The 14,858-nt window shown below is 39.2% G+C and overlaps 2 protein-coding genes and 2 non-coding genes across 5 annotated transcripts in view; 2 read left to right on the top strand and 2 right to left on the bottom strand.

The window, feature by feature from the left end:
- focad (focadhesin) overlaps positions 1-14,858 on the bottom strand; it is a 205,073-nt gene that overhangs the window by 166,847 nt on the left and 23,368 nt on the right. The window lies entirely within an intron of this gene.
- trnae-cuc (transfer RNA glutamic acid (anticodon CUC)) lies at positions 1,756-1,827 on the bottom strand. The gene has a single exon. It is a non-coding gene; the product is annotated as a tRNA-Glu (tRNA).
- trnae-cuc (transfer RNA glutamic acid (anticodon CUC)) lies at positions 2,108-2,179 on the top strand. The gene has a single exon. It is a non-coding gene; the product is annotated as a tRNA-Glu (tRNA).
- On the top strand, positions 5,696-12,275 carry trmt10a (tRNA methyltransferase 10A). 2 transcript variants are annotated; one of them, XM_055196869.2, is made up of 8 exons: positions 5,696-5,853; positions 7,223-7,405; positions 8,119-8,281; positions 8,468-8,539; positions 8,629-8,703; positions 9,039-9,188; positions 11,339-11,444; positions 11,561-12,275. In XM_055196869.2, the coding sequence occupies exons 2-8, from the start codon at positions 7,248-7,250 to the stop codon at positions 11,824-11,826; spliced, it is 990 nt and encodes a 329-aa protein (XP_055052844.2). In that variant the 5' UTR covers positions 5,696-5,853; positions 7,223-7,247; the 3' UTR covers positions 11,827-12,275. The 2 variants fall into 2 exon arrangements, with proteins under 2 accessions (XP_055052844.2, XP_073715937.1); XM_073859836.1 differs by having other exon boundaries at positions 5,752-5,853; positions 7,140-7,405.

The following is a 14,858-nucleotide window of genomic DNA, read 5'->3' as shown; positions in this document are numbered from 1 at the left end:
GTCATTGTAGGGAGAGCTTGTCTGCCAATAATACAGCATCCGTTTAATACTTTTAATGAATATAAAAATTTACATAATCAATAATTTACAAATCAATAATTTGATATTATTGTATCCTGTAAATGTACAGAAATACCAACAACTGGAAATACTGAGGTTCAAATAGTATCTGCCATGCAATATACATAAAGCAGATATAGCTGTGGAGGCTGCATGCCCTCATCACAGTCTTTCTCAAACCCTGCAGCTATAGAACAACGCAGACGCTGAAAAACTTGGCAAACTGTCTAAAGTGAGTGAAACATGCAGACACTCCAAGAAACATTTTAAATGAATTATTTATTAATTTAGAGGATTTTAAAGATTTACTCTGTGATGTCATAGTTGGTTACGGCCACACACACAGCACCTCCAACAAGAAACATCTTTACGTGCCCCTGAGTATCTAATCTCTTGTTTCTATTTTTCTAAATGTTGCAGATGGGCAATGTTTACATGAGACCATATTAGTTGTCTTTACTAAGCATAATGGCATTTAAAGAATGACTCCCACAAGCCTCTCCTATTGTTTGCCAGTATACTGTATGTCTGTCAGTTGGTGATAATTTTAGTTTTATTGTCCAAAATGGAGCTTAGAGAAATAATGTCTCCATATTAAACACATTGACTAAGTCTGAAGTCTATGTAATACATAGGTTGGATCAGAAGAATTAATATATGGGATTGGGAAGTAACAAATCCATATGCTAATATGTGTTGCAAAGTGTCAATGTGAAAGATTGTAGTTAAGAGGCTGTCACATATTTCTGGTAACTCTACCCAGAGAGTTTGCTCTGAATTAAGTGTGAACTGTTCTTGTTTTCACTAAATTTGTAATATACATATTTATTTATGCATATATTAATATATTTTAAATTAAATATTATTATATTAAATTATATTAAGTGAAATTCTTTTTTTTTTCTATTTAAAATAGTAATTCTATAGGATTCTATACATAAGTTAAATAGTTAATAGTTAAATAAGTTACAAAGTCAATTGATTTGTGTTTACCAAGGCATCATTGTAAAGCAGTTCTCTTTTTTTGACCAGGAAATCCAGATTAAATCTTTACAAGATCAAAAATGTTTGTGCATGCAAAGTTTGTTGATCTTATTGTATGGAAGGAATGTGCCAAAAAAAAATGTATTCCAGTTTTTTTTTACTGTTGGTACGTACATTAAAAGCACTGTTACTGTGTGGCTGTTATGATATGAGGTTGGTGGATTATTTCAGTTGCCTGTGCATGAAACATAATATGGTGTGACATTAAATCTTATGTTGAGAGGCTCTTTTGCAACCATGGCATGTGAACAGTCAGCCATATGTATGTATGTATATATACATGCACTTGTTTTTTTTTCACGTTTGGATGGAAACCCAGCTACTGTTTTCTGGTCAGTATCTAATATATTGTTTCAAAACTCTAAAATCATTAAAGTTTTAAAGAATTTCACACTCTTTTGTAGCATTAAATTAATCACAATTGGTCATGCAGTGCAAAACCTGGTTAATTTAGCGAATTATTTTCCTGTAATTTTACAGTAATTAAAAACTTAATTTGAAAAAGCACTTAATAGTGACGCATTTGCCTATGTATGGTAGCCCATACTCGAAATGTGACCTCTGCATTTAACCCATCCAGTGAGTAGTAAACATACGCACCCCAGACTAGAACCCGACTTTCTAACCACCGACTACCCCCAAAAGCGCTCGTTCCCTGACCGGGAATCGAACCCGGGCCGCGGCGGTGAGAGCGCCGAATCCTAACCACTAGACCACCAGGGAGCTGCTTGTTTCCCTGTTCTGAAAGCGTAGTGTACTAAACTTTAATATAGTTAAAAAACAATTTATCAAAAGTAGTTGCTACACTTAAGCTGGACACAACTAGCAGAAACATTCTGGACTCATCACACCCAAAACACTGTATCCATCGACTCATAGTCTTTTTTTATTCCAGAGTTAACGTTACATTTAAATTTTTCTATTTTTATGTTTATGTTGTGTGTGCGTGTGTGCCTGTATGCGTGTGTGCCTGTATGCGTGTGTAAAAGGGGACACAACTAGCTCCCTGGTGGTCTAGTGGTTAGGATTCGGCGCTCTCACCGCCGCGGCCCGGGTTCGATTCCCGGTCAGGGAACAAGCACTTTTGGGGGTAGTCGATGGTTAGAGAGTCGGGTTTCAAACCCGAGAGTTGCCGGTTCGAGTCTAAAGCTGGGTACACACCAGAAGATTTTTTATATCTTATAAGATTTTAAAAATGTGATGGACCACAAACTTGAGGATAAAAAATCCTAGATTAATCCGTTTTGCTCCTATAGTGTGTGGTCTGCCATTATGTGTTAAAGACAGCACACCACACACAAACAGATTTTTAATCAGAGTCTCGACTGTGAACACAGGAAATCCCACAAAATCTCGCAAGACTTCAAAACAAGCATGGCGGACGATATGCAGGAAGACATTTTAATGATAGTGCTTGGAATAATTTTTACAAGACACGTTGTATAAACATTCGTGCTGTTGCCACAAATCAACAAGCTGATCCTCCATCTCTACTGTCGACATCTACTGCTCTTTGGCCGTTTCTCTATCCGAAGGCTGCAGACTGCTGAGGTCGCATATGCAGGCTGCATACGTCATGAAACCTGGTTTTTTCAAGTTAACTGAGCAGTACCTTCACAAGTCATAAGTTTATTAAAACAATATACGATGAACAACGAATAATAGCCAATTTTAAATATTCTGAAATAATCTTGATGACGTATATACAGCCTGGAAATGCTGCACCATGACTGCTTCCGTCTTCCCTCATCTCGCTTTCTGATTGGATATGGTTTCGTTTCACGTGATAATCTCAATAGCGTGCTCGCGTTTGTCCTCGGGATTCCCCACACACATCAGGATTTCTGATCGTAAATATTCAACATGTTGAATATTTACGATTCGCGATCGGCGCGGCTCCGACGTTCTTCCGAGCAGGTTCGGACACTCTTAACACACCTCACATGAAGGGACAATCTGATAAGATAATCTGTGAAACCTTCGCGATACTCGGGACATAGCTAGGATTGTCGGAAGGGGGGAAATCGGCCCAAAATCAGCCCGATTATCTTTTGGTGTGTACCCGGCTTAACGGCAGTGCTCTGCGGGCCTTTCCCAAAAGCATCTTTCAACTTGTTGGCAATGGGAAATTGGTTTTAAGAAACGCACCCCTGGGTGTGCGTGTGTTTACTACTCACTGGATGGGTTAAATGCAGAGGTCACATTTCGAGTATGGGTTACCATACATAGGCAAATGCATTAAGTGCTTTTTCAAATTAAGTTTTTAATTACTGTAAAATTACAGGAAAATAATTCGCTGAATTAACCAGGTTTTGCACTGCATGATCAATTTTGATTAATTTAATGCTACAAAAGAGTGTGAAATTCTTTAAAACTTAAATGATTTTAGAGTTTTGAAAACAATATATTAGATACTGACCAGAAAACAGTAGCTGGGTTTCCACCCAAACGTGAAAAAAACAAACAAGTGCGAATTAGGTGCGTTTCCATCAATTTGTTTGAGGAATGACGGTGGCATTGGTAACCTAGTAACCAACAGTAAACAAGACGCGCGTGGAAAATGGAGACATGACTGCAGGATTAAAAATCCCTTAATTCGCAAAAAAGTTTTTACGCTCGCTTGAGGTGGTTTTTCATATAGCCTATGCGAAAAAGAGTAAATACGAAAAGTGGAAGATGAAAACGCATTTGCCGACTTAGGCTACGTTTACATGGAAACGATCTGAAAAGAAACCGCAAAAGTGGCGTTGCGTTATCACTTTTTATTCCGCGTTTATACGAGCGTTTTAAGGGGAAATCTGCGTGCACATGGTGACGCAAAAGTGTGTGATATTCGATGTAGTATGCACTCCAGGCGGCTAGGTGGCAATGTGAAGCACGGACACACAACAACACCAAGTCCGTGTGCCTGCGTACAACCTTCTTCTTGGTTCTCCCAGGTCTCGTCCAAAGCCGTCTGGTTTGCCTCCGACGAATTGGCGCCTTCTCTGATCAGTAATACTAGCTGTGAATATTTCGTACAACTGCTGGAAAGACTTGTATATTTATCAGAGCTGCTATGGCAACTTGAAGGTCCGACGTATGGAAATAATCCGACATGTTTGTTGTTATTTTCCTGAACTGGCACATGCCTGTGACGTAAATGCGTACGCGACGAGAGCCACCGTGAGCAGACTTTTGCGTTTTTACTCTTTAGGGGCCAGTCACACCAAAAGCGTTTATGGCAGTTGCAGGCGCCTTTTTTGAATGATATTCTATGGGCAGGGCACGTTTGCGTGCTGTTTATGCGCGCCGAGCGCCTCGCGGTTTTTTGGCGCCTGCCGCGCACGCGTTTCTGAAGGAGCGCTGAGAGCGGAGAAGCGCCCGATTCGCGTCTTTCCATTGTTCAATCAAATGAGGGGAGAGGCGGGCCTTACGTTGTGGTGAGGGAAGTTTACAGTTGCTTTGAAGAACCGGACTCCACTCGCTCACTCTCTCCTGCGTGTTTATGCACCTCTCATCCTCAAACAAGGTCAGAGCAAGCGCCCTCTTTTTAAAGTTTCTGCTAATACGACAGTTAACAGCAAAAGAGCGCTCATGCCTCAATATTTGATTGACAAGACAGCTGACTCGGTGGTTGCTTAGCAATATGAAAAGCCGAGTCGCACTGCTCTTTTTTTTTAAAAAAGGCAGTGCGTCGCGCCTTGCGTTTGCAAGCGTTTAAAGCGCTTTTGGTGTGACTGGCCCCTTAGACGAGAACGCGACGGTAGATCGTTTTTAAGATTTCCACTCTGAAGGGTGGTTTCACTTTTTTGCGTTTTTAAGCCCCCAAAACGCCGTCGCCGTGTAAACGAAAGGCACATCCGATAAAATATTTTTACGTTTTCACCCTCGAGCGTTCTCGTGTAAACAGGCCCTTAATGTCCTTGCTGCTAGTGTCTTTATCAAAAATGCTGCATTTCTTCTTCTGCGCACAGCATTCAGTTTGGCAATTACAAGCTGCACTGCTAATAGCTGCATAGACGTAGGCTATGCGGTCGAGCAACGCGACTTCCGGAGAACGAACCCGAAAACATGTTCGGGACGTGTCCGGCGGAACTGGCACGAATGGCCACCTAACTGCTAATAAATAAATAACCTGCCCCATATTGACTACATGCATTCCTGTCTCTATTTTTCAAGCGTGCCTTGTTTACTGTTGGTTACCAGGCTACCGTCATTCTCAAACAACTTGATGGAAACACACAATCGCATTTCTTTTTGCAAATTTTGAAAGAAAATCGCTTCACGTTTATATGGAAACCCAGCTATTGTTTGTTTTAATTCTATGTCTATAATAACTAAAACAATTTTGTGTAATTTGATTATATTTTTACACCAGCCTATTTTTTGTACCATTATTAGGCATTTTGCTTTCACTTTGTTTAACACAACACCATGAATGCTTTTCTTCTGTTTGTTCAAAAATAAATAAACATTTTGTTTTATTAAATATAAGCTACAAAGTTGGGTATATTTATAACGTAACAGATTAAAACGGATTTTTTTATTTATTTATTTACTTACTATATTTCCAAGACTATTCTGTTCTTTAGCGTCTTGAAACATCAAAAGCTGCGGATTTTACAATTTAACTGACCTTACAGTGCCCTTACCCAAATGGCGATCTGTAGAGGCCGTGTCCCCCACGCCGAATGAGTCGCTTTTATATGACGTAACACATGAAAGCACACGAGATGACAGCCTTACCGCAAAGACAGCACTTTAAAGGTAGTTTACTCTTGGGCATTTGATGTATTGTCGTCCTAATGATTATAAAGTGACTGTTATATCATTCATTTATATTATAGGTTTCGTGATTTCCCCAATTATGTTGATAGATTGTAATCTCCGTTAATGCCTGTGAACTGATGAGATGTTGCTTGTGTGTTTTAGTTTTCATCTGAATGAAAAACAGGTTAACATATCGCAGCGTTAGTTATATATACAGGAATTAATAATAATGCAATATTTGTGGGAGGTCATAATAGGCCAATGCAAGAAGAGCACTAATAAATGCTGAGCTGCCCTTCCAAACAGCATCATTATTTGACTGCGGTGCATTTCTGGATATCCTATGCCAGTGGTTCCCAAACTTTTTCAGCGTGCGGCCCCCCTTGTGTACAGTGCATTTTTTTGCGGCCCCCCGAAAGAAAATTTATGACAAAATGTAATATTTTAATTAAACAAAACATATAAAATTATACCTAGTAGTGCGGTTGGTTGGTTAGTTGGCTTATTATTTTTTTAGGTTTAATTACACAGAATTCATGATAAATGAATGTTTTTTATAAAATATCATAAAACTGGGGCCCCCCTGGCACCATCTCGCGGCCCCCAGTTTGAAAACCACTGTCCTATGCGATATGAATGTTTCTTTAATTAATAAAACGGAATAATAGTTATTCAAAACGTTATAATTGGCTTAATAAGATGCTTTTAGCAACCAACTAAATTGTAAGGCAGAAAGTAGTAACGTTATCTGAGTGGAGTAAACATTTAAAACTAAGTCAGCATGTGGTGGAAATGCAGCTTTGTTGCAACAGGTGGCGCTATTACTAAAAAATCCTGAAACTGGAACGTCCGATGTTCTGTAATACAGCAGGAATCAAATATTATAATTTTGGGGCACCCTGTGCAGTTTGAACTGGGCTCAAAAAAATACAGTCTAGTAAAGCAACTCTCTCTGTTTGAGATTTAACTGGTTTTGTTTTGGTTTGGCTTAAGAGCGTTACATGTCCCACAGATTATAAAGCCTCTAAAACTTCAGCTCTTCTAATTAAATCAGGGGTTTTCAAACTTTTTGATGACAGGGACCTCCACATATGATGAACCTTTAGCAAGGGACCCCTTTCCTAAAATATATATATATACATATTTTTTATAAAGAAACATTTAAACTCCATTTTATAAATAATAATTGTGATATTATGAAGATGGCAAATTGGTTAAAAACTTAAATAATTGGCTACACACATAGACTTCTCACAACTTCTGCTTTGTCTTTTTTTCTATAGAAATTTTCTGGGGACCCCAGTTTGAAAACCCCTGAATTAAATGAAAGTAATCTCTCAGTATTATTTCATCTCTCGTTATATAGGACCATTATATTAAAGGACATCAATATGGCAAGTGTACAGGAGAGTAACCCAGAATGTTCAAACAATGAAAGTGAATCTGCAGTACATGCAAACGAGAAGGTACAAACGGAAACATTGTCTAAAAGGCAAAGGAAGAGACTTCTCAAGAATCAACAATGGGAAGAACAGAGAGAACTTCGCAAGTAAGTATTCAAAGTTAAGCAAAATATTTTGGTCAATTATTTTTCACAGTCAAACATGTCACAGTCTAAATTGTGTGAGCGTCAGAAGGACGCCTATACTGTAAGGCTGGGTATCGATTCAGATGTTCCGGATCGATTCGATTCTCGGTTCGATTCTGATTCTCGGGTCGATTTTTATACTCGATTCTCGATTCAACTCAATGAATATAGATTAAATACAAATACTTTATTTATTAAAAAACTGTGAAAATAAGTTGGTAAGTTGGTAAGGTGGGTAATTAATAAAAAGAAATTAAGAGCCACCAACCTGTATATTACACTTTTTTATTTTAGGTACACTTGGGTACATTAAAACAGAACCCATCTCTAATGCATACAAGTATGTTAAATACAATACAATTTTGATGCAAGATGTAAAATGTATGCTGAAAAAAGTAATCAGTCGCATTCCTTGATCAAACGGGATCAGGTTATTTCATAAAAAAAAAATCGATTAGTGGCCTTTGAGAATCGATTTTCATCGACCACATAAAAAAACGATTAATCGACAAATCCACTACTATACTGTATTGATCTGTTTAAAATATAGTGTGTACTAAATTTGGTCTGGTTTTATTGTTTGCATTCCTACTGAAAGCATCAAGAAATATGCTATTTTAATTACTTGTCACAGTGCTGCTGGAGTTTAATGTTTCTATTTCTTGAATGGACAGACAGAAGCGGAAAGAGAGAAAACAGCAGCGTAAGCTTGAGAGACAAGCGCAGACTGAAGATAGTGCCGAGTGCACAGGAAAGAAGCGTATGCGCAGATCTGCAGAGCCCAGCTCTCTTAGACTGGTCATTGACTGCAGCTTTGATAATCTCATGGAGATCAAGGTAAGAAGCCTGGCTACAGAGAAGCTCCACGCCTTTACATCTTAAGAATAGATGATAGTAGAACAATGCCCTTGCAGTTTTAAAGCTGTCTTTTGTCATTAATGCATTCTTAATAGCTGTTGTAAACAGCTGTTAAGTTCAAACACTGAATGAAGCGTGTGTTTTCAATTATTTCATGTTGTTTAGGATGTCAAGAAACTTCACAAGCAGATTCAGAGGTGCTACGCTGAGAACAGACGAACCCAACATCCTGTACAGGTAAGGGTTTACTTTATAAAAATGAAATCTGTAATCATTTTTATATGCATGTGTCCTGTTTAACACAACATTTGCACTTTTTCTTACAGTTTTACCTTACAAGCCATGGAGGTCAGTTAAAGCAAATCATGGATGAAATTAACAAAGGATGGGTGAACTGGAAGGTAACATAAAAAATGACACTGAGAAGATAAAACAGTACTTTCACACGTGGCGTAAGCGTTAATGCTTTTCATTTACTTTGAATGGGTGACGTCATGCGTTGCTGAGCTGAATTGTGGATACGTCGACATCGCGTCACTTCCATTGCTCGTGGCAAAAGTTGAACTTTTCAAGCGCCAACGCACGCATCAGCCAATCAGATCGCATTATGCAAATAACCTAGTGCAGAGCCAGTGGTTGTTTGAGGTGTCAGCTAAATGCATGTATCATTGCTGATCTTTACCACCCACATTTTGTTTTGTAAACCAACAGTCTGTTTTTCTTTAATCTCGTGTAGGATGTCCATATTGAGACTGACCCGTTTCATAAAATCATGAGCAAGGAGGACCTTGTCTACCTCACCTCTGATTCACCCAATGTACTGCAAGAGCTGGATGAATCCAAAGCTTATGTGATTGGCGGCCTTGTGGACCACAACCACCATAAGGTGAGTGGCTCATTAGGGTAAGAACTAAAGAAGGTACTAATAAGGTGTGCAGAAAACATGCAGACTCATAAAGAAATGCACTCTTTCACGGCTACTGGAATTACTGGCATACACGCATTATTTTACATAGGGAGGTGAGCGCGCCGATGACGTATGGTGTCTGCGTGAACAGGCTGCGCGGTGGCATTCAAATTACGCTTACGGATGAGGGACAAAAAAGGCAACGTCCGTTTGGACCGAGATCTGTGATTGGTTGAACATTTTTTGGTCCTACGCCTTTTACAGATGACATAAATTTCTACAAATGCATTTAAACAACTTAACATAGTGATTGCTATCAGGATGTGAGGAGACTTTTAACCAGCATAACAAAAAATGTTTTTGGTTCAAATTAGATGACCTGCCTTTAACACTGTTTAAGAGTTGGATTCCTAATGCTAAACATAGGCAAAGTGTCAAAAAAGCAGTTGGACGTATGACGGAGTATTTCTGTTCTAAATGCACTTCAGTGCTAGCCTGGGTTTCCCCATGCTGCCTTGCGTGCAAATTTATTCCCGCTGCAAGTGTAGCATGGAAACTATGGACCTTTTTTGCTTCTGAAATAAGGAACCAATCACAGAAAGGTGAGGGGGCAGCAAGACGATGATGACGTCTATGCGACACACCGAAGCATTTTTTGTTTATCCAACGCGAGAGCAGACGCAAAGTTACTTCTCAGTGCAGCCTTAGATAGTGTTCTAAGTAGTTTTTTAAACTAAACTATATCCAAGAAGGATGTTTGGATATGGCAAGACATGATAGCCACGGAGTTTTATAGGACCAACCTGCTAGGCATCGTCGTAGACGAAGTGGAATTAACTTATAAATGGTAAGTGGTATTTATTAAAATCATATTGTCATTATGCCTGTACTGTGGTTGTCACAGTGCCACTAAGTTGTGTTGCTTTTCAATATCAATATACAGCTACCAGTTTAGTTGCATAGCTTTCAGCTGTGTGCACAGGTCCCATTAAAAGTTGTTTACATTTGAATTCATGTTGCTCTACATACGTCATCTGGTATAATAGAAACGATTGGCTATGAGCTACGCACAGACGCATTTAATAGACATTCGTAGCGGCCAATAAATGGCTCTGGGCATTCGTAAACCACGCCTCAAATACGAGAATATGAGCATATGGTTCCCAGACCACATCTCATTCTCTATGAGACTGGTCTGGTGTTAGCCAGGCTTCTTCAGTGCAGGAAGTACAGTGGAAGTCCTTATATGGCACTTTAACCAGAATAGCGCACACATACACCAACTAAAAGCTGACACGATATCATCCTCACCAGAGAAGTGTGTTTTTGTTTGTAAGGGAAAATTTAAGTTTGTTCAGCTTTCCAAAGAATCCAGCATGTGGAAACCATAGACATAGTTTGTTTATCCAGGGTAGCAGCGGCGTTGTGCGTGTGTGTTTGTTTAACGTTGGATTTTGTTGAAATGGAGCATTTCCAAGTAAGTAAGGTAAATAAAACTGCATCAAATGTCTGCGTTTTGTTGGCAATTGGCATGTAAGTGCATATAATATAAATGACACAAACATGTAGTGAATCATAAGTTATCCAGAGATAGTGGGACGATGTGTGTGTTGCTTGACTCGTTCCACCCGTGGTACGCCTCCAGGAGCGCTGATAAAACTAAGGACTCTTTGTAAATATAAAGGATCTAATACTACATTATATGTACACAAGATTAACATGAGATAAGCAGAAACAGCGTGTGTTATGAGGAAATCTATTTAGGTCCCCGAATGCTGTTTTTTAGGATAAGTATGTACATTCCCAGGTTTAAAAAAAAAAAACAAATTTCCTCAAACATAGTTTTAAAAAAAAGAGAAAGTAACACATTTTATACTTCATGACATGCACGCAATGGCATTATCATTTTTAGCCCATGACCAAGCCACTTGTGGGAGGATTGGCCTGTAATACGTTAATGATTCTGTTTATGGTTTCATTGTGTGCGAGTCACAGCCTTGGTCACATGGAGGAAAAGATGCTATTCTTTTCATTAGGTGAGCTAAATGGGCGACACTTGTTATAATATTGACTTTTTTAAACCTTTTACAAAGCTCCTGGTTTTAGCTAATATCAATGCTTTATTGCAGGGAATCACATTTGGCCTGGCCAAAGAGCTTGGCATTGCCCATGCTCAGCTTCCATTGGGTAGTTTTGTCAAGATGAATAGCCGCAAGGTGCTGGCAGTAAATCATGGTAAGATGCCCTTTAAATAAATGCATGCCTACATTTCTTTTCTAGCATTCTTTTCAAATTAGTATTATCATTTACGGATAAAAAACCCCTGATAAAAATCTCCTTTTTTGGTGCAGTTTTTGAGATCATCCTAGCATTCCTGGAAAAACGAGACTGGCAGGAAGCGTTCTTTACTGTTCTCCCACAGAGGAAGGGTGCTATACCAGTTGGCCAAAAGAACAAGCCTGGACAGGGCAATGACGAGGAAGAAGATGACTCTGATCAAGATTCGGACACAAGCAATGTTATTTCAGATAAGAAAACTGAGCAACCCAATAGCAAACAAGAAGAAAACAAATCTTCGCTAAAGCTGTCAGATTCCAGCGAGCAAAATGCAGCATAGAGGGACAATACATATTTATGCTGCCTCGTGTTTTTTTTTTTGGCAGTTTCTAATGAGTTCAGTTTTTAAGCTTAATTATATCTTGATTGTTTTTGAAAGCCTTTAAGCAAAGGAAGTGTCTGGATATTTTTGTTGAACAAATTTGATGAAGAATGATTCCTTTATTATCCTCAGCCATTATTCTCTTGACGTTGGTTGTTTAAACTTAGGAGGAGTATGGCCAAATTTCATACCACTGTTTCATTATTATCCATTGTTGTTTTCAGAAATCTGTTCAAATTAAACCGGCTAAAGGTTTTGTTCATGAAAATGCTGTGAAATCTGTATCCCGAGTGTTAGCTGTTAGTTCAGTTGCATAAATTTCTGTCTTAGTTAAAGGAAAACACCAATATTTTACTATGTTCTTACCTCAACGTAGACAAATTAATAAATACCCGTCTTTTTTTTAATGCATGCACTTAATCTTTGTACAGTGCGTCGTGAATGTGTTAGCATTTAGCCTAGCCCCATTTATCCCTTAGGATCCAAACAGGGATTAATTTGGAAGCCACCAAACACTTCCATGTTTTCAATATGGTGGCACAAAACAAAACAGCAATTTTTAAACTTTTTTTAAGCACTTAGTTTGTGGCACTTCGACCTCGGTGCGCAGTAACATCATCACTCCTGACTACTCCCCCTTTCGTCAAACTTTCGTCAATATTACTGCGCACCAAGGTTGAAGTGGTGCAATTTAAGTGCTCTTCCGTCATACAATATAGTTACATTTTTTATCCGGTAAAAATTGCCACGTTTTATTTTGTGCCACCATACTTACTCGGGTATCTGCTAATGTCTTTAAATAGGGAAAACGTGAAAGTGTTTGGTGGCTTCTGGATTCATCCCTGTTTGGATCCACCACGATGTGCTGTACAAAGATTAAAAGAATAGTCTACTCATTTTCAGTGTTGAAATGTGTTGTTGCCTTGACTGAGAGTTGTTGATGCATCCCTCTATCGTCTGTGTGTGTGCGCGTGGGCGCTGGAGCGCGCTGCGGCGCTTCGATGGCATTTGGCTTGGCCCCGTTCATTCAATGGTACCAATCAGAGATAAAGTTAAAAGTGACCAAACTCATCAACGTTTTTCCTATTTAAGACGAGTAGTTATACGAGCAAGTTTGGTGGTACAAAATAAAACGTGGCGCTTTTCTGGGCGGATTTGGAGGAGGAACGATGTTTTATGGCGTGATAGCACTTTTGGGAGTACTTTGACTCGCCTGAAAAGTCCGCTCCCCTTCTCCCTCTCATATTGGGAGAGGGAGGGTGTTACTGCACCGAGTCGAAGTAATCCCAGAAGTGCTATTGCGCCGTAGATTATAGTTCCTCTTTTGAATCCGCTTGGAGGAGCGCTGCGTTTTGTTTTGTACCGCCAAACTTGCTCGTGTGGCTGCTCGTCTTGAATGGGAAGGACATTGATGTGTTTGGTCACTTCTGGCTTTGTCTCTGATTGGTACCGTTGAATGAATGGGGCTAAGCTAAATGCTATCGAAGCGTCGCGGCGCGCTCCGGCGCTTGCGTGCGCGCACGCGGATGGTGGAGGGATGTGTCAGCAATTCTTGGTTGAGATAATGACATGTTTTGATATTGAAAATGAGTAGACTATTCCTTTAAGTACATGCATTGAAAAAAGAAACACAACATATGCTGGTCTTGCTGGTATGACCAGCATGGGATAATGGTGCTGATGCTGGTTTAGCTGGTGCTAATGCTGGTGCTGATGCTGGTTTGGTGCTGGTTTAGCTGGTGTTCACTAACAAACCAGCACCAATACACAACATATGCTGGTCTTGCTGGTATGCTGTTTTTTTTCAGCAGGGAGAAGCTTAAACATCTTAAAACATTTAACTAAAGTAGTCCTGGCTTTGGCCAAGCCATGACAGTGAAACTAGGCCCAAATCTATCACTCCCATTTTAAGTCACCTAGTTTTAAGTTAATGTGCCTACATTGTTTGGTAAAAGTTTCTACATTTTAAGAATTAGGATAACTTTGGGGATATTATACTTCACAGAAAAGCAATAGAAACTTTGAAAACTTTACTGCTCTGCAGCGGAGCAGATTGGTGTCTGTGAACCAGCAGATTCAATTTGGACAAGAGGGCAGTTTCCTGGACAGGGTTTCGATTAATCCAGGCCTTAGTTTATATTAGGGTATTTAGAGGCAGTAAGCCCGGACGGTGATTGGACTAGTCCTAAACTAAAATGGATGTGGGAGCTGTCCAAACTGAAAACAACTTGCACTGACAAGTCTTGAAATATATCACCCTTAGGGGAATATTCCATTTTCTTTGGGGAAAAATCCATATAATTTACTCACCACCATGTCATCCAAAATGTTGCTGTCTTTCTTTGTTTAGTCAAGAAGAAATTATGTTTTTTGAGGAAAACATTGCAGGATTTTTCTCATTTTAATGGACTTTAATAGACACCAACAATTAACACTTAACTCAACACGTAACAGTTTTTTTCAACGGAGTTTCAAAGGACTATAAACAATCCCAAACGATGCATAAGTGTCTTATCTAGCAAAACGATTGTCATTTTTGACAAGAAATATAACAAATATACACTTTTAAAGCACAACTTCTCTAGATCTGGTCGTGATGTGCCAGGTGACCCCACGCAATACGTCATGACGTCAAGAGGTCACAGAAGACGAACGCCCCATGTTTACAAGTGTTGAGAAAGAGGACCGTTCCTACGTTGTTGTATGTCAACTGATATTAATTAATGTCTTTGTGTCAATTTATTGTTTACAATGGTCCGCAAATGTGCGTGTTATATATGTAACACGTGACCTCCCTACGTCACTACGCATTTACGTTAGGTCGCGCTGGACCGGACCTAGACGAAAAGTTGTGGATTAAAAGAGCATATTTTTTTTCTTGTCAAAAATGACAATCGTTTTGCTAGATAAGACCCCTATGTCTCGTTTGGAATTGTTTATAGTCCTTTGAAACTCCATTGAAAAAAACGATTACGTGTTGAATTAAGTAT

Source organism: Misgurnus anguillicaudatus, chromosome 21 (genome assembly GCF_027580225.2).
Source record: "Misgurnus anguillicaudatus chromosome 21, ASM2758022v2, whole genome shotgun sequence".
In the NCBI taxonomy this organism is placed as follows: Eukaryota; Metazoa; Chordata; class Actinopteri; order Cypriniformes; family Cobitidae; genus Misgurnus; species Misgurnus anguillicaudatus.
This window is presented reverse-complemented; position numbering and strand designations above follow the sequence as displayed.

Coding starts and splice junctions, on each gene's coding strand:
- trmt10a (XM_055196869.2), top strand. CDS start 7,248: ATGGCAAGTGTACAGGAGAGTAACCCAGAATGTTCAAACAATGAAAGT. Junction 7,406..8,118: donor GAACAGAGAGAACTTCGCAA/GTAAGTATTCAA, acceptor TTGAATGGACAG/ACAGAAGCGGAAAGAGAGAA. Junction 8,282..8,467: donor ATAATCTCATGGAGATCAAG/GTAAGAAGCCTG, acceptor CATGTTGTTTAG/GATGTCAAGAAACTTCACAA.